The sequence below is a fragment of the Gobius niger genome, assembly GCF_951799975.1.
Source record: "Gobius niger genome assembly, chromosome: 6".
Lineage (NCBI taxonomy): Eukaryota > Metazoa > Chordata > Actinopteri > Gobiiformes > Gobiidae > Gobius > Gobius niger.
In genome coordinates, this window is record NC_136857.1 from 40,520,040 (window position 1) to 40,541,215 (window position 21,176).

Genomic DNA, 21,176 nt, shown 5'->3' on the forward strand with positions numbered 1-21,176 from the left:
CTCCCTGATGTCTCCCTGATGTCTCCCTGATGCCTCCCTGATGTCTCCCTGATGCCTCCCTGATGTCTCCCTGATGCCTCCCTGATGTCTCCCTGACGCCCTCCCTGATGCCTCCCTGATGTCTCCCTGATGCCTCCCTGATGTCTCCCTGATGCCTCCCTGATGTCTCCCTGACGCCCTCCCTGATGCCTCCCTGACGCCCTCCCTGATGCCTCCCTGATGCCTCCCTGATGCCTCCCTGATGCCTCCCTGACGCCTCCCTGTCTCCCTGATGCCTCCCTGACGCCCTCCCTGATGCCTCACCTGACGCCCTCCCTGACGCCTCCCTGACGCCCTCCCTGATGCCTCCCTGATGCCTCCCTGATGCCTCCCTGACGCCTCCCTGACGCCCTCCCTGATGCCCTCCCTGATGCCTCCCTGATGCCTCCCTGATGCCTCCCTGATGCCTCCCTGATGCCCCCCTGATGCCTCCCTGACGCCCTCCCTGACGCCCTCCCTGATGCCTCCCTGACGCCTCCCTGACGCCCTCCCTGATGCCTCCCTGATGCCTCCCTGATGCCCTCCCTGACTCCCCCCTGATGCCTCCCTGATGCCTCCCTGACGGCCTCCCTGATGCCTCCCTGATGTCTCCCTGATGCCTCCCTGATGCCTCCCTGATGCCTCCCTGATGCCTCCCTGACGCCCTCCCTGATGCCTCCCTGATGCCTCCCTGATGCCCTCCCTGATGCCTCCCTGATGCCTCCCTGACGCCTCCCTGATGCCTCCCTGACGCCCTCCCTGATGCCTCCCTGATGCCTCCCTGATGCCTCCCTGTCTCCCCCCTGACGCCCTCCTCACCCTCGATGGCGATGCACTTGCTGGTCCACTGCTTCTCGAAGGTGGTGAGGCGTTTCTTCTGCCTGATGCTGATCACGTGCTCCTTGAAGTCGAACTCCTCGGTGTAGAAGCGCAGCAGGCCGAGCCACAGCTCCCCCACGGACTCTCCGTTCAGCGGGCGCTCCCCCGCACGCCGGCGCTGCCACAGACCAGAGGAAACCGTTACAAACACGCCTCACACGCTGCACTGGAGCAGCTACACCCGGACACACCAGCTCCTGCAGGTCGTCGAAGAAGAAGGCGTTCCATCCGTCCACCATCTTCTGCGGCGCCGCGGGGCCGTCGTACATCTGCAACACAACACAGTTAACTCTGCCCACTGTGGGGGCGGGGTCATGAGGCTGGGGGCGGGTTTATGAGGCTGGGGGCGGGTTCATGAGTCTGGGGGCGGGTTTATGAGTGTGGGGGCGGGTTCATGAGTGTGGGGGCGGGTTCATGAGGCCGGGGGCGGGTTCATGAGTCTGGGGGCGGGTTCATGAGGCTGGGGGCGGGTTTATGAGTCTGGGGGCGGGTTCATGAGTCTGGGGGCGGGTTTATGAGGCTGGGGGCGGGTTTATGAGTCTGGGGGCGGTACCTCCTGGAGAACAGGCACCACCGGCGGCGTCCTCTGCTGCAGGAAGTACAGCACCATCAGGATGTAGGCGTAGGAGGAGAGGCTCCCCCTGGAGGCGTCTCCGATATCGCACCTCTGTGAAAACACCAGGTGAAACATCAGAACCAGAGCTTCCTGATCACATTTCTTTTTTAAATGGTGATATAAAGATGTGAGGACATGATGGCACAAACTACTTAAAAGAGTAATCTGATCATAAATTCACAATTGCTCCGTTTTACTCCTAACAAGTTACTCTTTTAGTTACATCATTCATCGCCGCCTCTAAGACCAAAAACAACAAATGGCTGGATCCTGAAGTGTTTCATCATCTCCCTCTGTTGTCGTTTATGTCGAGTCTTCAGGCTTAAAATGTGACGCGTCGTCACTCACAGTAACTCAGAGACTCGAGAAAGTAACTTTAATCTGAAAAAGCTGTAGCTAAGAATGAGCGAGACATCGACTCACTGATCCATGGAAGGTCGTCCACACAGAAGGTCTCACTCCCAGAAGGAACAATAGCAGACATTGAGGACAGTTACAAGTACCTCGGAATCCCACAAGCAAATGGCAACCTCGAACCTCGGCCAAATACCTCCAACGAGTAAGGCAGGTCCTAAGAAGCAGCTCAATGGCAAGAACAAGTCCCTACGCCCTACCAGTAATCAGACCCTGCAGGAATAATAAGCTGCCAAAGGATGAGATACAGACCACAGATGTTAAGACGCGAAAGCTCCTAACCATGCACGGAGGGTTCACCCCAAATCCAGCACTCTGAGACTGTACGCTCGCCGTAAGGAAGGAGGGTCCACCCCAAATCCAGCACCCTGAGACTGTACGCTCGCCGTAAGGAAGGAGGGTTCACCCCAAATCCAGCACTCTGAGACTGTACGCTCGCCGTAAGGAAGGAGGGTCCACCCCAAATCCAGCACCCTGAGACTGTACGCTCGCCGTAAGGAAGGAGGGTTCACCCCAAATCCAGCACCCTGAGACTGTACGCTCGCCGTAAGGAAGGAGGGTCCACCCCAAATCCAGCACTCTGAGACTGTACGCTCGCCGTAAGGAAGGAGGCCGAGGACTAGTGAGTGTGAGAGCCACTATCCAGGATGAAACATCCAAGATCCATAAGAACATCAAGGACAAGGCTCCGACAGATGACGTGCTCAGTGAATGTCTCAGACAATGGGGAACAGAAGATGAGGTGCTGGAGGTCCCGTCATGGGAGGACAAGCCCCTACACGGCAGGTACCACCCAAACATAACTGAAGTGGCCCCTACACGGCAGGTACCACCCAAACATAACTGAAGCCCCTACACGGCAGGCACCACCCAAACATAACTGAAGTGGCCCCAACACGGCAGGTACCACCCAAACATAACTGAAGTGGCCCCTACACGGCAGGTACCACCCAAACATAACTGAAGTGGCCCCAACACGGCAGGTACCACCCAAACATAACTGAAGTGGCCCCTACACGGCAGGTACCACCCAAACATAACTGAAGTGGCCCCTACACGACAGGTACCACCCAAACATAACTGACTTGGTGTCGACATAGCAACACCAAGACTTCAACATCAGGAAAAAGGAACAGGAGAAACTAGAGAAACACCAGGGGCTCAGAGAAGAGCTGGAGAAAACCTGGAGGGTGAAGCATCAGTGGTGCCCGTGGTCGTTGGGGCACTCGGGGCAGTGACCCCCAAACTGGAGGAGCGGCTCCAGCAGATCCCAGGAAATACATCTGACATCTCGGTCCAGAAAAGTGCAGTTCTAGGAAGTGCAAAGATACTGAACCCTCAGGTACCAGGCCGACGGGAGAGGACCCGAGCAGGAGGAGGAAGAGACGCCCGTGGAGGGTGAGGAAGAGTTTTTTTTATATACATCTGTATATATGTGTGTGTATGTATGTATATATGTATATGTGTGTGTATATGTCGTACTTTGGCGAACACCTTCATGGTGTACCCGAGGAGCTGGACTCTGGGATCCAGAGCTGCGTAAGTCGCCAACATCCGAGTGTTGTGCTGTGCCTGGAACAGAACCAATCAGAGCATCAGACCCCGCCCCCTCAGTACCAGGCCCCGCCCCAGCCTCTCCCAGACCCCGCCCCATCCTCTCCCAGACCCCGCCCCAGCCTCTCCCAGACCCCGCCCCCTCAGTACCAGACCCCGCCCCAGCCTCTCCCAGACCCCGCCCCCTCAGTACCAGACCAGGCCCCATCCTCTCCCAGACCCCGCCCCCTCAGTACCAGACCCCGCCCCCTCAGTACCAGACCCCGCCCCAGCCTCTCCCAGACCCGCCCCCTCAGTACCAGACCAGGCCCCAGCCTCTCCCAGACCCCGCCCCATCCTCTCCCAGACCCCGCCCCCTCAGTACCAGCGTGTTGTAGAGGCTGATGTCGCCCTCCAGGCCGCTCTGCCGATGCTCAAACTTCACGATGGGGACTTTGGCCGTGGTGATGGGCAGGATGTTCCTCAGACCTGAAGAGAACCAGGATCAGAACCTGTGACCAACGCCACGACCCCACAGAGCAGACGACGACCCCACAGACCAGACAACAACCCCCTAAACCAGACGACGACCCCAGAGACCAGACGACTCACCTGTGTGCTTCTTCAGGAGTTTGGCCAAACCCTCAATGATTTCTTTACAGTTGAGTTTCTGTTGGAGACAAAGGAAGAACATCAGGAGGTTAGCGGGTTATACAGGTGATGTTAGCGGGTTATGCAGGTGATGTTAGCGGGTTATGCAGGTGATGTTAGCGGGTTATACAGGTGATGTTAGCGGGTTATACAGGTGATGTTAGCGGGTTATGCAGGTGATGTTAGCGGGTTATGCAGGTGATGTTAGCGGGTTATGCAGGTGATGTTAGCGGGTTATGCAGGTGATGTTAGCGGGTTATACAGGTGATGTTAGCGGGTTATGCAGGTGATGTTAGCGGGTTATACAGGTGATGTTAGCGGGTTATACAGGTGATGTTAGCGGGTTATGCAGGTGATGTTAGCGGGTTATACAGGTGATGTTAGCGGGTTATACAGGTGATGTTAGCGGGTTATGCAGGTGATGTTAGCGGGTTATGCAGGTGATGTTAGCGGGTTATACAGGTGATGTTAGCGGGTTATACAGGTGATGTTAGCGGGTTATGCAGGTGATGTTAGCGGGTTATGCAGGTGATGTTAGCGGGTTATGCAGGTGATGTTAGCGGGTTATGCAGGTGATGTTAGCGGGTTATACAGGTGATGTTAGCGGGTTATGCAGGTGATGTTAGCGGGTTATACAGGTGATGTTAGCGGGTTATACAGGTGATGTTAGCGGGTTATACAGGTGATGTTAGCGGGTTATGCAGGTGATGTTAGCGGGTTATGCAGGTGATGTTAGCGGGTTATGCAGGTGATGTTAGCGGGTTATACAGGTGATGTTAGCGGGTTATGCAGGTGATGTTAGCGGGTTATACAGGTGATGTTAGCGGGTTATACAGGTGATGTTAGCGGGTTATACAGGTGATGTTAGCGGGTTATACAGGTGATGTTAGCGGGTTATACAGGTGATGTTAGCGGGTTATACAGGTGATGTTAGCGGGTTATACAGGTGATGTTAGCGGGTTATACAGGTGATGTTAGCGGGTTATACAGGTGATGTTAGCGGGTTATACAGGTGATGTTAGCGGGTTATACAGGTGATGTTAGCGGGTTATACAGGTGATGTTAGCGGGTTATGCAGGTGATGTTAGCGGGTTATGCAGGTGATGTTAGCGGGTTATACAGGTGATGTTAGCGGGTTATGCAGGTGATGTTAGCGGGTTATACAGGTGATGTTTGCGGGTTATACAGGTGATGTTAGCGGGTTATGCAGGTGATGTTAGCGGGTTAAACAGGTGATGTTAGCGGGTTATACAGGTGATGTTAGCGAGTTATGCAGGTGATGTTAGCGGGTTAAACAGGTGATGTTAGCGGGTTATACAGGTGATGTTAGCGGGTTATGCAGGTGATGTTTGCGGGTTATACAGGTGATGTTAGCGAGTTATGCAGGTGATGTTAGCGGGTTATGCAGGTGATGTTAGCGGGTTATACAGGTGATGTTAGCGGGTTATACAGGTGATGTTAGCGGGTTATACAGGTGATGTTAGCGGGTTATGCAGGTGATGTTAGCGAGTTATACAGGTGATGTTAGCGGGTTATACAGGTGATGTTAGCGGGTTATGCAGGTGATGTTAGCGGGTTATACAGGTGATGTTAGCGGGTTATGCAGGTGATGTTTGCGGGTTATGCAGGTGATGTTAGCGGGTTATGCAGGTGATGTTAGCGGGTTATACAGGTGATGTTAGCGGGTTATGCAGGTGATGTTAGCGGGTTATACAGGTGATGTTAGCGGGTTATACAGGTGATGTTAGCGGGTTATGCAGGTGATGTTAGCGGGTTATAGAGGTGATGTTAGCGGGTTATGCAGGTGATGTTAGCGGGTTATGCAGGTGATGTTAGCGGGTTATACAGGTGATGTTAGCAGGTTATGCAGGTGATGTTAGCGGGTTATGCAGGTGATGTTAGCGGGTTATGCAGGTGATGTTAGCGGGTTATGCAGGTGATGTTAGCGGGTTATGCAGGTGATGTTAGCGGGTTATACAGGTGATGTTAGCGGGTTATGCAGGTGATGTTAGCGGGTTATACAGGTGATGTTAGCGGGTTATACAGGTGATGTTAGCGGGTTATACAGGTGACGTTAGCGGGTTATAGAGGTGATGTTAGCGGGTTATGCAGGTGACGTTAGCGGGTTATACAGGTGATGTTAGCGGGTTATACAGGTGATGTTAGCGGGTTATGCAGGTGATGTTAGCGGGTTATGCAGGTGATGTTAGCGGGTTATACAGGTGATGTTAGCGGGTTATGCAGGTGATGTTAGCGGGTTATACAGGTGATGTTAGCGGGGTTATACAGGTGATGTTAGCGGGGTTATACAGGTGATGTTAGCGGGTTATACAGGTGATGTTAGCGGGTTATACAGGTGATGTTAGCGGGTTATACAGGGTTATACAGGTGATGTTAGCGGGTTATACAGGGTTATACAGGTGATGTTAGCGGGTTATGCAGGTGATGTTAGCGGGTTATGCAGGTGATGTTAGCGGGTTATACAGGTGATGTTAGCGGGTTATAGAGGTGATGTTAGCGGGTTATACAGGTGATGTTAGCGGGGTTATACAGGTGATATTAGCGGGTTATACAGGTGATGTTAGCGGGTTATACCGGTGATGTTAGCGGGTTATACAGGTGATGTTAGCGGGTTATGCAGGTGATGTTAGCGGGTTATACAGGTGATGTTAGCGGGTTATGCAGGTGATGTTAGCGGGTTATACAGGTGATGTTAACGGGTTATACAGGTGATGTTAGCGGGTTATGCAGGTGATGTTAGCGGGTTATACAGGTGATGTTTGCGGGTTATGCAGGTGATGTTAGCGGGTTATACAGGTGATGTTAGCGGGGTTATACAGGTGATGTTAGCGGGTTATGCAGGTGATGTTAGCGGGTTATGCAGGTGATGTTAGCGGGTTATACAGGTGATGTTAGCGGGTTACACAGGTGATGTTAGCGGGTTACGCAGGTGATGTTAGCGGGTTACACAGGTGATGTTAGCGGGTTACACAGGTGATGTTAGCGGGTTATACAGGTGATATTAGCGGGATATGCAGGTGATGTTAGCGGGGTTATGCAGGTGATGTTAGCGAGTTATACAGGTGATGTTAGCGGGGTTATACAGGTGATGTTAGCGGGTTATGCAGGTGATGTTAGCGGGTTATGCAGGTGATGTTAGCGGGTTATGCAGGTGATGTTAGCGGGTTATGCAGGTGATGTTAGCGAGTTATACAGGTGATGTTAGCGGGTTATGCAGGTGATGTTAGCGGGTTATACAGGTGATGTTAGCGGGTTATGCAGGTGATGTTAGCGGGTTATGCAGGTGATGTTAGCGGGTTATACAGGTGATGTTAGCGGGGTTATACAGGTGATGTTAGCGGGTTATACAGGTGATGTTAGCGGGTTATACAGGTGATGTTAGCGGGTTATACAGGTGATGTTAGCGGGTTATACAGGTGATGTTAGCGGGTTATGCAGGTGATGTTAGCGGGTTATACAGGTGATGTTAGCGAGTTATGCAGGTGATGTTAGCGGGTTATGCAGGTGATGTTAGCGGGTTATGCAGGTGATGTTAGCGGGTTATACAGGTGATGTTAGCGGGTTATACAGGTGATGTTAGCGGGTTATGCAGGTGATGTTAGCGGGGTTATGCAGGTGATGTTAGCGGGTTATGCAGGTGATGTTAGCGGGTTATACAGGTGATGTTAGCGGGTTATACAGGTGATGTTAGCGGGTTATGCAGGTGATGTTAGCGGGTTATACAGGTGATGTTAGCGGGTTATACAGGTGATGTTAGCGGATTATGCAGGTGATGTTAGCGGGTTATGCAGGTGATGTTAGCGGGTTATACAGGTGATGTTAGCGGGTTATGCAGGTGATGTTAGCGGGTTATGCAGGTGATTTTAGCGGGTTATACAGGAGATGTTAGCGGGTTATACAGGTGATGTTAGCGGGTTATGCAGGTGATGTTAGCGGGTTATACAGGTGATGTTAGCGGGTTATACAGGTGATGTTAGCGGATTATGCAGGTGATGTTAGCGGGTTATACAGGTGATGTTAGCGGGTTATACAGGTGATGTTAGCGGGTTATGCAGGTGATGTTAGCGGGTTATGCAGGTGATGTTAGCGGGTTATACAGGTGATGTTAGCGGGTTATACAGGTGATGTTAGCGGGTTATGCAGGTGATGTTAGCGAGTTATACAGGTGATGTTAGCGGGTTATGCAGGTGATGTTAGCGGGTTATACAGGTGATGTTAGCGGGTTATGCAGGTGATGTTAGCGGGTTATGCAGGTGATGTTAGCGGGTTATGCAGGTGATGTTAGCGGGTTATACAGGTGATGTTAGCGGGTTATACAGGTGATGTTAGCGGGTTATACAGGTGATGTTAGCGGGTTATGCAGGTGATGTTAGCGGGTTATGCAGGTGATGTTAGCGGGTTATACAGGTGATGTTAGCGGATTATGCAGGTGATGTTAGCGGGTTATACAGGTGATGTTAGCGGGTTATGCAGGTGATGTTAGCGGGTTATACAGGTGATGTTAGCGAGTTATACAGGTGATGTTAGCGGGTTATGCAGGTGATGTTAGCAAGTTATGCAGGTGATGTTAGTGGGTTATACAGGTGATGTTAGCGGGTTATACAGGTGATGTTAGCGGGTTATGCAGGTGATGTTAGCGGGTTATGCAGGTGATGTTAGCGGGGTTATGCAGGTGATGTTAGCGGGTTATGCAGGTGATGTTAGCGGGTTATGCAGGTGATGTTCCTGTGTACAGGGTAAGTAAATGCACAGTGAGTGTAATAACCTCAGCCGTATGGTGTCCCTCGAGGGTCATACAGATGTCCAGGTCACTGTCTCTGAACCCGAAGCCGTTTCTGGACGAACCAAACAGACAGAGCTGCGCCTTATCTGGAATTACATTTAAAAACATCTGGAATTACATTTAAAAACATCTGGGAAAACATTTAAATACTTACATAAATATAAAGATATGCAGAATAACAAACAGGAAGCTACCATTGAACTCTTTATAACAAACAGGAAGCTACCGTGAGCTCTTTATAACAAACAGGAAGCTACTGTGAACTCTTTATAACAAACAGGAAGCTACCGTGAACTCTTTATAAGAAACAGGAAGCTACCGTGAGCTCTTTATAACAAACAGGAAGCTACTGTGAACTCTTTATAACAAACAGGAAGCTACCGTGAACTCTTTATAAGAAACAGGAAGCTACTGTGAGCTCTTTATAACAAACAGGAAGTTACCGTGAACTCTTTATAAGAAACAGGAAGCTACCGTGAGCTCTTTATAACAAACAGGAAGTTACCGTGAACTCTTTATAACAAACAGGAAGTTACTGTGAACTCTTTATAACAAACAGGAAGTTACCATGAACTCTTAATAACAAACAGGAAGTTACCGTTGAACTCTTTTCGGATGAAACGTTCCAGCGACAGTAGAATCTGCTCTCGTTTCTGCTGCTCCAGCGCCGTCGGAGAAAGTTCGTCTAAAACAAAAACATATCCTTTCTTGAGGAAAAATTATCTTTTAAAGAGTATATTACTCCAGTACTTAGGGTAGCAGAGTACATTACTCAAGTACTTAGGGTAGCAGAGTACATTACTCCAGTACTTACGGTAGCAGAGCAAATTAATCCAGTACTTACGGTAGCACAGTACATTACTCCAGTACTTACGGTAGCAGAGCACATTACTCCAGTACTTACGGTAGCAGAGGGTCGTAAGTGTACATTACTGCAGTACTTACGGTAGCAGAGTACATCACTCCAGTACTTAGGGTAGCAGAGCACATTACTGCAGTACTTACGGTAGCAGAGCACATCACTCCAGTACTTAGGGTAGCAGAGCACATTACTGCAGTACTTACGGTAGCAGAGCACATTACTGCAGTACTTACGGTAGCAGAGCACATTACTGCAGTACTTACGGTAGCAGAGCACATCACTCCAGTACTTAGGGTAGCAGAGCACATTACTCCAGTACTTACGGTAGCACAGTATATTACTCCAGTACTAACGGTAGCAGAGTACATGACTCCAGTACTTACGGTAGCAGAGTACATTACTGCAGTACTTACGGTAGCAGAGTACATTACTCCAGTACTTACGGTAGCAGAGCACATTACTGCAGTACTTACGGTAGCACAGTATATTACTCCAGTACTAACGGTAGCAGAGTACATGACTCCAGTACTTACGGTAGCAGAGTACATTACTGCAGTACTTACGGTAGCAGAGTACATTACTCCAGTACTTACGGTAGCAGAGTACATCACTCCAGTACTTACGGTAGCAGAGTACATTACTGCAGTACTTACGGTAGCAGAGTACATTACTGCAGTACTTACGGTAGCAGAGTACATCACTCCAGTACTTACGGTAGCAGAGTACATTACTCCAGTACTTACGGTAACAGAGCACATTACTCCAGTACTTGCGGTAACAGAGCACATTACTGCAGTACTTGCGGTAACAGAGCACATTACTGCAGTACTTACGGTAGCAAAGCACATTACTGCAGTACTTACGGTAGCAGAGTACATTACTGCAGTACTTACGGTAGCAGAGTACATTACTGCAGTACTTACGGTAGCAGAGGGTCGTAAGTGTACATTACTCCAGTACTTACGGTAGCAGAGTACATTACTCCAGTACTTACGGTAGCAGAGGGTCGTAAGTGTACATTACTCCAGTACTTACGGTAGCAGAGTACATTACTGCAGTACTTACGGTAGCAGAGTACATTACTGCAGTACTTACGGTAGCAGAGGGTCGTAAGTGTACATTACTCCAGTACTTACGGTAGCAGAGTACATTACTCCAGTACTTACGGTAGCAGAGGGTCGTAAGTGTACATTACTCCAGTACTTACGGTAGCAGAGTACATTACTGCAGTACTTACGGTAGCAGAGTACATTACTGCAGTACTTACGGTAGCAGAGGGTCGTAAGTGTACATTACTCCAGTACTTACGGTAGCAGAGTACATTACTGCAGTACTTACGGTAGCAGAGTACATTACTGCAGTACTTACGGTAGCAGAGTACATTACTGCAGTACTTACGGTAGCAGAGCACATTACTGCAGTACTTACGGTAGCAGAGCACATTACTGCAGTACTTACGGTAGCAGAGTACATTACTGCAGTACTTACGGTAGCAGAGCACATTACTCCAGTACTTACGGTAGCAGAGTACATTACTCCAGCACTTACGGTAGCAGAGTACATTACTCCAGTACTTACGGTAGCAGAGTACATTACTCCAGTACTTACGGTAGCAGAGCACATTACTCCAGTACTTACGGTAGCAGAGTACATTACTCCAGTACTTACGGTAGCAGAGTACATTACTCCAGTACTTACGGTAGCAGAGGGTCGTAAGTGTACATTACTCCAGTACTTACGGTAGCAGAGCACATTACTCCAGTACTTACGGTAGCAGAGTACATTACTCCAGTACTTACGGTAGCAGAGTACATTACTGCAGTACTTACGGTAGCAGAGCACATTACTGCAGTACTTACGGTAGCAGAGCACATTACTGCAGTACTTACGGTAGCAGAGTACATTACTGCAGTACTTACGGTAGCAGAGTACATTACTGCAGTACTTACGGTAGCAGAGTACATTACTGCAGTACTTACGGTAGCAGAGTACATTACTGCAGTACTTACGGTAGCAGAGTACATTACTGCAGTACTTACGGTAGCAGAGTACATTACTCCAGTACTTACGGTAGCAGAGTACATTACTGCAGTACTTACGGTAGCAGAGCACATTACTGCAGTACTTACGGTAGCAGAGCACATTACTCCAGTACTTACGGTAGCAGAGTACATTACTGCAGTACTTACGGTAGCAGAGGGTCGTAAGTGTACATTACTCCAGTACTTACGGTAGCAGAGTACATTACTCCAGTACTTACGGTAGCAGAGTACATTACTCCAGTACTTACGGTAGCAGAGTACATTACTCCAGTACTTACGGTAGCAGAGGGTCGTAAGTGTACATTACTCCAGTACTCACGGTAGCAGAGCACATTACTCCAGTACTTACGGTAGCAGAGCACATTACTGCAGTACTTACGGTAGCAGAGTACATTACTCCAGTACTTACGGTAGCAGAGGGTCGTAAGTGTACATTACTCCAGTACTCACGGTAGCAGAGGGTCGTAAGTGTACATTACTCCAGTACTTACGGTAGCAGAGCACATTACTCCAGTACTTACGGTAGCAGAGTACATTACTGCAGTACTTACGGTAGCAGAGCACATTACTCCAGTACTCACGGTAGCAGAGTACATTACTGCAGTACTTACGGTAGCAGAGTACATTACTCCAGTACTTAAGGTAGCAGAGCACATTACTGCAGTACTTACGGTAGCAGAGTACATTACTGCAGTACTTACGGTAGCAGAGCACATTACTGCAGTACTTACGGTAGCAGAGTACATTACTGCAGTACTTACGGTAGCAGAGCACATTACTGCAGTACTTACGGCAGCACAGTACATTACTGCAGTACTTACGGTAGCAGAGTACATTACTGCAGTACTTACGGTAGCAGAGCATATTACTGCAGTACTTCCGGTAGCAGAGCACATTACTGCAGTACTTACGGTAGCAGAGCACATTACTGCAGTACTTACGGTAGCAGAGTACATTACTGCAGTACTTACGGTAGCAGAGTACATTACTCCTATACTTACGGTAGCAGAGTACATTACTGCAGTACTTATGGTAGCAGAGTACATTACTCCTATACTTACGGTAGCAGAGTACATTACTGCAGTACTTATGGTAGCAGAGTACATTACTCCTATACTTACGGTAGCAGAGTACATTACTCCAGTACTTACGGTAGCAGAGTACATTACTCCTATACTTACGGTAGCAGAGTACATTACTGCAGTACTTACGGTAGCAGAGCACATTACTGCAGCACTTACGGTAGCAGAGCACATTACTGCAGTACTTACGGTAGCAGAGTACATTACTGCAGCACTTACGGTAGCAGAGCACATTACTGCAGTACTTACAGTAGCAGAGCACATTACTCCAGTACTTACGGTAGCAGAGTACATTACTCCAGTACTTACGGTAGCAGAGTACATTACTCCAGTACTTACGGTAGCAGAGTACATTACTCCAGTACTTACAGTAGCAGAGTACATTACTCCAGTACTTACGGTAGCAGAGTACATTACTCCAGTACTTACGGTAGCAGAGTACATTACTGCAGTACTTATGGTAGCAGAGCACATTACTGCAGTACTTACGGTAGCAGAGTACATTACTCCAGTACTAACGGTAGCAGAGTACATTACTCCAGTACTTACGGTAGCACAGTATACTACTCCAGTACTTACGGTAGCAGAGTACATTACTGCAGTACTTATGGTAGCAGAGGGTCGTAAGTGTACATTACTCCAGTACTTATGGTAGCAGAGCACATTACTCCAGTACTTACGGTAGCAGAGCACATTACTCCAGTACTTACGGTAGCAGAGTACATTACTGCAGTACTTACGGTAGCAGAGCACATTACTGCAGTACTTACGGTAGCAGAGCACATTACTCCAGTACTTACGGTAGCAGAGGCGGCAGAGCCCGTCCAGGATCTCTCTGAAGCGCTGGTTCATCGGCGGCAGCGTCTTCAGTTCGATCTTTTTGAAATCCTCGGGACACTCGTCTTTGAGATGGCCGTCACGCTTGCAGATGCTGCACACCACCACCGGGGGCTGCGTGGAGCAACACAAACACATGGAATCATGGGAGGAAGTCAGTGTTAGACCCAGAAAGTGGACCCAGGAAGCTTCAGACGGACCTTTCCTCCGGTGAAGATCATCTTGTCGAACTCGTAGAGCAGCTCCTCGTCGTCGTCGCTGTGCAGGAGCCCGTTGAGCCGCTCCTCGTCCCGGACGCCGCGGTCCAGGGAGTCGCTGTCCTCCGACGTCTCGCCTCTGTCCTCCATCTTGGCTCTGGAGGGGCGGGGCTTGCGGGGCCTAAGAGGGCGGGGGGTTCTCTGGGGGATGGCGAAGTACTTGTAGGCCGCTCTGAAGCGCTCCTGGACGTATTCGAAAACCATCTGACTGTTCAGGCTCCTCGCCACGTTCCTCTTCAGCGCAAACGGGTCTGAAACCACAGCACCGTGAAACAGCGAGCAGAAGAAGGGTATGAGGAGCAGAAGGGTGTGAGGAGCAGAAGGGGAGCAGAAGGGTGTGAGGAGCAGAAGGGTGTGAGGAGCAGAAGGGTGTGAGGAGCAGAAGGAAGGGCGTGAGGAGCAGAAGGGTGTGAGGAGCAGAAGGGTGTGAGGAGCAGAAGGGGAGCAGAAGGGTGTGAGGAGCAGAAGGGGAGCAGAAGGGTGTGAGGAGCAGAAGGGTGTGAGGAGCAGAAGGGTATGAGGAGCAGAAGGGTGTGAGGAGCAGAAGGGTATGAGGAGCAGAAGGGTGTGAGGAGCAGAAGGAAGGGTATGAGGAGCAGAAGGGTATGAGGAGCAGAAGGGTGTGAGGAGCAGAAGGAAGGGCGTGAGGAGCAGAAGGGTGTGAGGAGCAGAAGGGTGTGAGGAGCAGAAGGGTGTGAGGAGCAGAAGGGTGTGAGGAGCAGAAGGGTATGAGGAGCAGAGAGTCTGTGGTCAGCCTCACCCTCTATGGCGAGTCTCCGGCGGGGCCAGCCTTTGGCCTCGCGGCTCAGCTGGTCTCGCACTCTGATGCTGATGATGAAATCCTCCAGAGCGAACTCCAGAGTGTAGAACCTCAGCAGATCCAGCCACAGCCGCCCTACGCACGAGGAGTCCGGGCTGGACATGGTCAGAGAGCTCTGAGGAGAGAGGACAGAGAGCTCTGAGGAGAGAGGACAGAGTCAGAGAGCTCTGAGGAGAGAGGACAGAGTCAGAGAGAGCTCTGAGGAGAGAGGACAGAGTCAGAGAGAGCTCTGAGGAGAGAGGACAGAGTCAGAGAGCTCTGAGGAGAGAGGACAGAGTCAGAGAGCTCTGAGGAGAGAGGACATGGTCAGAGAGCTCTGAGGAGAGAGGACAGGGTGCAGGTGTGGCTCTCACCAGTCCCTCAGAGCACTGCGGCTCGGTCCGGGACTCGGGTTTAGTGCGGTTCTCGTTGTGGTTCTCGTTGCGGTTCTCGTTGCGGTTCTCGGAGCTCGCGGGTCTGTGCTCCCAGCGGACGAAGGCGTCCTGACAGATCCCCGTGAGGTGGTACTCGTCCACACGCTTCAGCTCGAACCCCGACACCTGAAGCAAACGTTTACATGAGACGAGGTTAAAGCGGTCAGTGAGGAGGACCCGGTCACTGAGGAGGACCCGGTCAGTGAGGAGGACCCGGTCACTGAGGAGGACCCGGTCAGTGAGCAGGACCCGGTCAGTGAGCAGGACCCGGTCAGTGAGCAGGACCCGGTCAGTGAGGAGGACCCGGTCAGTGAGCAGGACCCGGTCAGTGAGGAGGACCCGGTCAGTGAGCAGGACCTGGTCAGTGAGGAGGACCCGGTCAGTGAGGAGGACCCGGTCAGTGAGGAGGACCCGGTCAGTGAGCAGGACCCGGTCAGTGAGCAGGACCCGGTCAGTGAGGAGGACCTGGTCAGTGAGCAGGACCCGGTCAGTGAGGAGGACCCGGTCAGTGAGGAGGACCCGGTCAGTGAGGAGGACCCGGTCAGTGAGCAGGACCCGGTCAGTGAGGAGGACCCGGTCAGTGAGCAGGACCCGGTCAGTGAGGAGGACCCGGTCAGTGAGCAGGACCCGGTCAGTGAGGAGGACCCGGTCAGTGAGCAGGACCCGGTCAGTGAGGAGGACCCGGTCAGTGAGCAGGACCCGGTCAGTGAGGAGGACCCGGTCAGTGAGCAGGACCCGGTCAGTGAGGAGGACCTGGTCAGTGAGGAAGACCCGGTCACTGAGGAGGACCCGGTCAGTGAGGAGGACCCGGTCAGTGAGCAGGACCCGGTCAGTGAGGAGGACCTGGTCAGTGAGGAAGACCCGGTCACTGAGGAGGACCCGGTCACTGAGGAGGACCCGGTCAGTGAGCAGGACCCGGTCAGTGAGGAGGACCCGGTCAGTGAGGAGGACCCGGTCAGTGAGGAGGACCTGGTCAGTGAGGAGGACCAGGCCCCGAGACTCACCCAGGGGCCGATGTAGACGGGCAGCACGGGCTGCGGCCGCTGCTGCAGGAAGAAGATGACCATCAGCGCCAGAGAGTACGACGGGATTCCTCCTTCAGCCTGGTGGTCCATGTGGCACAGCTGGAAGCACAAGAGGCATCAGAGACACACAGGGCATGTTCAGGAACGCTTACATATAAAGCATTGTTCACAAAATCACAAAACATGATGGTCATAAAACAATCCTGAAGCTGTTGGAAATAAAACGCTTCTGAAGGTTCCTGAGACCTCAGCCTCGGAGAGCGAGTATAAGGACACAACAAGTCTCTAATGTAGGACCATCAGCAGGTTCCTGAGACCTCAGCCAAGAGCGGGTAAAAGGACACAACAAGTCTCTAATGCAGGACCATCAGCAGGTTCCTGAGACCTCAGCCTCCGAGAGCGGGTATAAGGACACAACAAGTCTCTAATGTAGGACCACCAGCAGGTTCCTGAGACCTCAGCCTCCGAAAGCGGGTATAAGGACACAACAAGTCTCTAATGTAGGACCATCAGCAGGTTCCTGAGACCTCAGCCTCCGAGAGCGGGTATAAGGACACAACAAGTCTCTAATGTAGGACCATCAGCAGGTTCCTTAGACCTCAGCCTCCGAGAGCGGGTATAAGGCACAACAAGTCTCTAATGTAGGACCATCAGCAGGTTCCTCAGACCTCAGCCTCCGAGAGCGGGTATAAGGCACAACAAGTCTCTAATGTAGGACCATCAGCAGGTTCCAGAGACCTCAGCCTCCAAGAGCGGGTATAAGGCACAACAAGTCTCTAATGTAGGACCATCAGCAGGTTCCTGAGACCTCAGCCTCCGAGAGCGGGTATAAGGACACAACAAGTCTCTAATGTAGGACCACCAGCAGGTTCCTGAGACCTCAGCCTCCGAAAGCGGGTATAAGGACACAACAAGTCTCTAATGTAGGACCATCAGCAGGTTCCTGAGACCTCAGCCTCCGAGAGCGGGTATAAGGACACAACAAGTCTCTAATGTAGGACCATCAGCAGGTTCCAGAGACCTCAGCCTCCGAGAGCGGGTATAAGGCACAACAAGTCTCTAATGTAGGACCATCAGCAGGTTCCTCAGACCTCAGCCTCCGAGAGCGGGTATAAGGCACAACAAGTCTCTAATGTAGGACCATCAGCAGGTTCCAGAGACCTCAGCCTCCGAGAGCGTTTATAAGGCACAACAAGTCTCTAATGTAGGACCATCAGCAGGTTCCTGAGACCTCAGCCTCCGAGAGCAGGTATAAGGACACAACAAGTCTCTAATGTAGGACCATCAGCAGGTTCCAGAGACCTCAGCCTCTGTGAGCGAGTATAAGGACACAACAAGTCTCTAATGTAGGACCATCAGCAGGTTCCTCAGACCTCAGCCTCCGAGAGCGGGTATAAGGACACAACAAGTCTCTAATGTTGAACGATCAGCAGGTTCCAGAGACCTCAGCCTCCGAGAGCGGGTATAAGGACACAACAAGTCTCTAATGTAGGACCATCAGCAGGTTCCTGAGACCTCAGCCTCCGAGAGCGGGTATAAGGACACAACAAGTCTCTAATGTATGACCATCAGCAGGTTCCAGACACCTCAGCCTCCGAGAGCGAGTATAAGGACACAACATGTCTCTAATGTAGGACCATCAGCAGGTTCCTCAGACCTCAGCCTCCAAGAGCGGGTATAAGGACACAACAAGTCTCTAATGTAGGACCATCAGCAGGTTCCTGAGACCTCAGCCTCCAAGAGCGGGTATAAGGACACAACAAGTCTCTAATGTAGGACCATCAGCAGGTTCCAGAGACCTCAGCCTCCGAGAGCAGGTATAAGGACACAACAAGTCTCTAATGTAGGACCATCAGCAGGTTCCTGAGACCTCAGCCTCCAAGAGCGGGTATAAGGACACAACAAGTCTCTAATGTAGGACCATCAGCAGGTTCCTGAGACCTCAGCCTCCGAGAGCGGGTATAAGGACACAACAAGTCTCTAATGTAGGACCATCAGCAGGTTCCTGAGACCTCAGCCTCCGAGAGCGGGTATAAGGACACAACAAGTCTCTAATGTAGGACCATCAGCAGGTTCCTGAGACCTCAGCCTCCGAGAGCAGGTATAAGGACACAACAAGTCTCTAATGTAGGACCATCAGCAGGTTCCTGAGACCTCAGCCTCCGAGAGCGGGTATAAGGACACAACAAGTCTCTAATGTAGGACCATCAGCAGGTTCCTGAGACCTCAGCCTCCGAGAGCGGGTATAAGGACACAACAAGTCTCTAATGTAGGACCATCAGCAGGTTCCTCAGACCTTAGCCTCCGAGAGCGGGTATAAGGACACAACAAGTCTCTAATGTAGGACCATCAGCAGGTTCCAGAGACCTCAGCCTCCGAGAGCGGGTAAAAGGACACAACATGTCTCTAATGTAGGACCATCAGCAGGTTCCTGAGACCTCAGCCTCCGAGAGCGGGTATAAGGACACAACAAGTCTCTAATGTAGGACCATCAGCAGGTTCCTCAGACCTCAGCCTCCGAGAGCGGGTATAAGGACACAACAAGTCTCTAATGTAGGACCATCAGCAGGTTCCAGAGACCTCAGCCTCCGAGAGCGGGTATAAGGACACAACAAGTCTCTAATGTAGGACCATCAGCAGGTTCCTGAGACCTCAGCCTCCGAGAGCGGGTATAAGGACACAACAAGTCTCTAATGTAGGACCACGAGCAGGTTCCTCAGACCTCAGCCTCCGAGAGCAGGTATAAGGACACAACAAGTCTCTAATGTAGGACCATCAGCAGGTTCCAGAGACCTCAGCCTCCGAGAGCGGGTATAAGGACACAACAAGTCTCTAATGTAGGACCATCAGCAGGTTCCTGAGACCTCAGCCTCCGAGAGCGGGTATAAGGACACAACAAGTCTCTAATGTAGGACCATCAGCAGGTTCCTCAGACCTCAGCCTCCGAGAGCGGGTATAAGGACACAACAAGTCTCTAATGTAGGACCATCAGCAGGTTCCTCAGACCTCAGCCTCCGAGAGCGGGTATAAGGACACAACAAGTCTCTAATGTAGGACCATCAGCAGGTTCCTCAGACCTCAGCCTCCGAGAGCGGGTATAAGGACACAACAAGTCTCTAATGTAGGACCATCAGCAGGTTCCTCAGACCTCAGCCTCCGAGAGCGGGTATAAGGACACAACAAGTCTCTAATGTAGGACCATCAGCAGGTTCCTCAGACCTCAGCCTCCGAGAGCGGGTATAAGGACACAACAAGTCTCTAATGTAGGACCATCAGCAGGTTCCTCAGACCTCAGCCTCCGAGAGCGGGTATAAGGACACAACAAGTCTCTAATGTAGGACCATCAGCAGGTTCCTCAAACCTCAGCCTCCGAGAGCGGGTATAAGGACACAACAAGTCTCTAATGTAGGACCATCAGCAGGTTCCTCAAACCTCAGCCTCCGAGAGCGGGTATAAGGACACAACAAGTCTCTAATGTAGGACCATCAGCAGGTTCCTGAGACCTCAGCCTCCGAGAGCGGGTATATGGACACCACAAGTCTCTAATGTAGGAGGGAGTCTCTGAAGGTCAGCACCAGAGTTTTAAAATGGAAAAGAGAAGTGACTGGGAGTAATATGAGCCCTTCTGTTTGTGCGAGTCAGTAACCTCACCACTGAAGACGAGACAGCTCCTTTTTGTTTACAAATGAGAATAAACTTGTGAAAGACATTTCAGCTTAACTTCTGGATCTCTGAGGGCTTAAAGGAGCAGTAAAGCTGAACATCATCATCAAACAAATGATCAGAAACATCATCAAAGTTCTGGATAATTTTAGAGCAAAAACAAAATCGGGCCCCAAACAGAGCCCTGGGGAACCCCGCACAACAAACCCTCAGAGTCAGAGCGAGCAGCTGATCTCACCCGCGCCCAGTGTCTGAAGGCCAGCACCAGGGGAACCAATCGCGGCTCCAGCCTGGACAGCGCTGCCAGGTGATTGGTCGTGAGGCAGGCCACGTCGTTCCCTCCGCTCACTTTGCACAGAAGACCGCTGCGGAAACACAAGCGGACTTTAGAACACGCTAAGAACAGGTGAATAACACGCTAACAACCCCCACCTGAACCAAGCACATCATCTCACATTCAGCTTGACCCAAATCTAAAAGCTTATTGACAAAAGTGTTGAACCCGAGACGTAAACAAGGATGAAAACGAGATACGATGAAGTAGTGTGAGGAAAAATCTGAAATCTGGAAGCTTTTAGATTTGGGTAAAGCCACGCTGGAGAACACGTGCTCGGTTCAGGCGGGTGAACAGGAACACGTCTCACCTGTGAACTTCTCGACACGACACTGACGGGACTTTGGCGTGAAAATCAGACTCGACCTCCGAGAAATCCGCTGCAACACAGGAAACAACTGTGAGACTGGACATGGACCTACAAGACCTACAAGGACCTGCAAGAGCCTACAACGTCTGCGGGAAACGGGATTACGGATCAAAGTATTTTCATCAGGTCAGGCCCAGACGCGTACGAACGAGTACATTTACAAAGATGAAACACTTACGACTGGTCTTGAGGATCTCTAAGACCTGGATCAGGACCTCGGGCTGTGTCATCTAAAACATGAACAAGAGGGTCAGTCTAAAACATACACAAGAGGGTCAGTCTAAAACATGAACAATAGGGTCCGTCTAAAACATGAACAATAGCTTCTCACGTTTGGCGGGACGCTGACGTCGATGTTGATGTCGCTGCTTTTGAAAGCGAAACGAGTGAAACACGAGCCGTACATCCGCAAACAGCATCCTGAAACACAGAGGACACACAGAGGGTCACTGAGGATCACTGAGGATCACTGAGGATCACTGAGACACAGAGGATCACTGAGACACAGAGGACAAACAGAGGATCACTGAGACACAGAGGATCACTGAGACACAGA

The 21,176-nt window shown here is 51.0% G+C and overlaps 1 protein-coding gene across 1 annotated transcript in view; it reads right to left on the reverse strand.

Annotated features, from left to right (window-relative positions):
- The window catches only part of tut4 (terminal uridylyl transferase 4), a 37,403-nt gene that overhangs the window by 9,501 nt on the left and 6,726 nt on the right, over window positions 1-21,176 (reverse strand). Inside the window, exons 6-22 of the mRNA XM_079557800.1 lie at window positions 20,952-21,040; window positions 20,799-20,850; window positions 20,561-20,630; window positions 20,155-20,281; window positions 16,233-16,352; window positions 15,169-15,354; window positions 14,756-14,930; window positions 13,939-14,246; window positions 13,702-13,852; window positions 9,514-9,600; window positions 8,898-9,001; window positions 4,073-4,130; window positions 3,846-3,949; window positions 3,410-3,499; window positions 1,451-1,564; window positions 1,089-1,166; window positions 838-1,015 (exon numbers count right to left, since the gene is read on the reverse strand). Coding sequence (XP_079413926.1) covers window positions 838-1,015; window positions 1,089-1,166; window positions 1,451-1,564; window positions 3,410-3,499; window positions 3,846-3,949; window positions 4,073-4,130; window positions 8,898-9,001; window positions 9,514-9,600; window positions 13,702-13,852; window positions 13,939-14,246; window positions 14,756-14,930; window positions 15,169-15,354; window positions 16,233-16,352; window positions 20,155-20,281; window positions 20,561-20,630; window positions 20,799-20,850; window positions 20,952-21,040 — 2,091 coding nt within the window. The remainder of the gene's footprint in view (window positions 1-837; window positions 1,016-1,088; window positions 1,167-1,450; window positions 1,565-3,409; window positions 3,500-3,845; window positions 3,950-4,072; window positions 4,131-8,897; window positions 9,002-9,513; window positions 9,601-13,701; window positions 13,853-13,938; window positions 14,247-14,755; window positions 14,931-15,168; window positions 15,355-16,232; window positions 16,353-20,154; window positions 20,282-20,560; window positions 20,631-20,798; window positions 20,851-20,951; window positions 21,041-21,176) is intronic.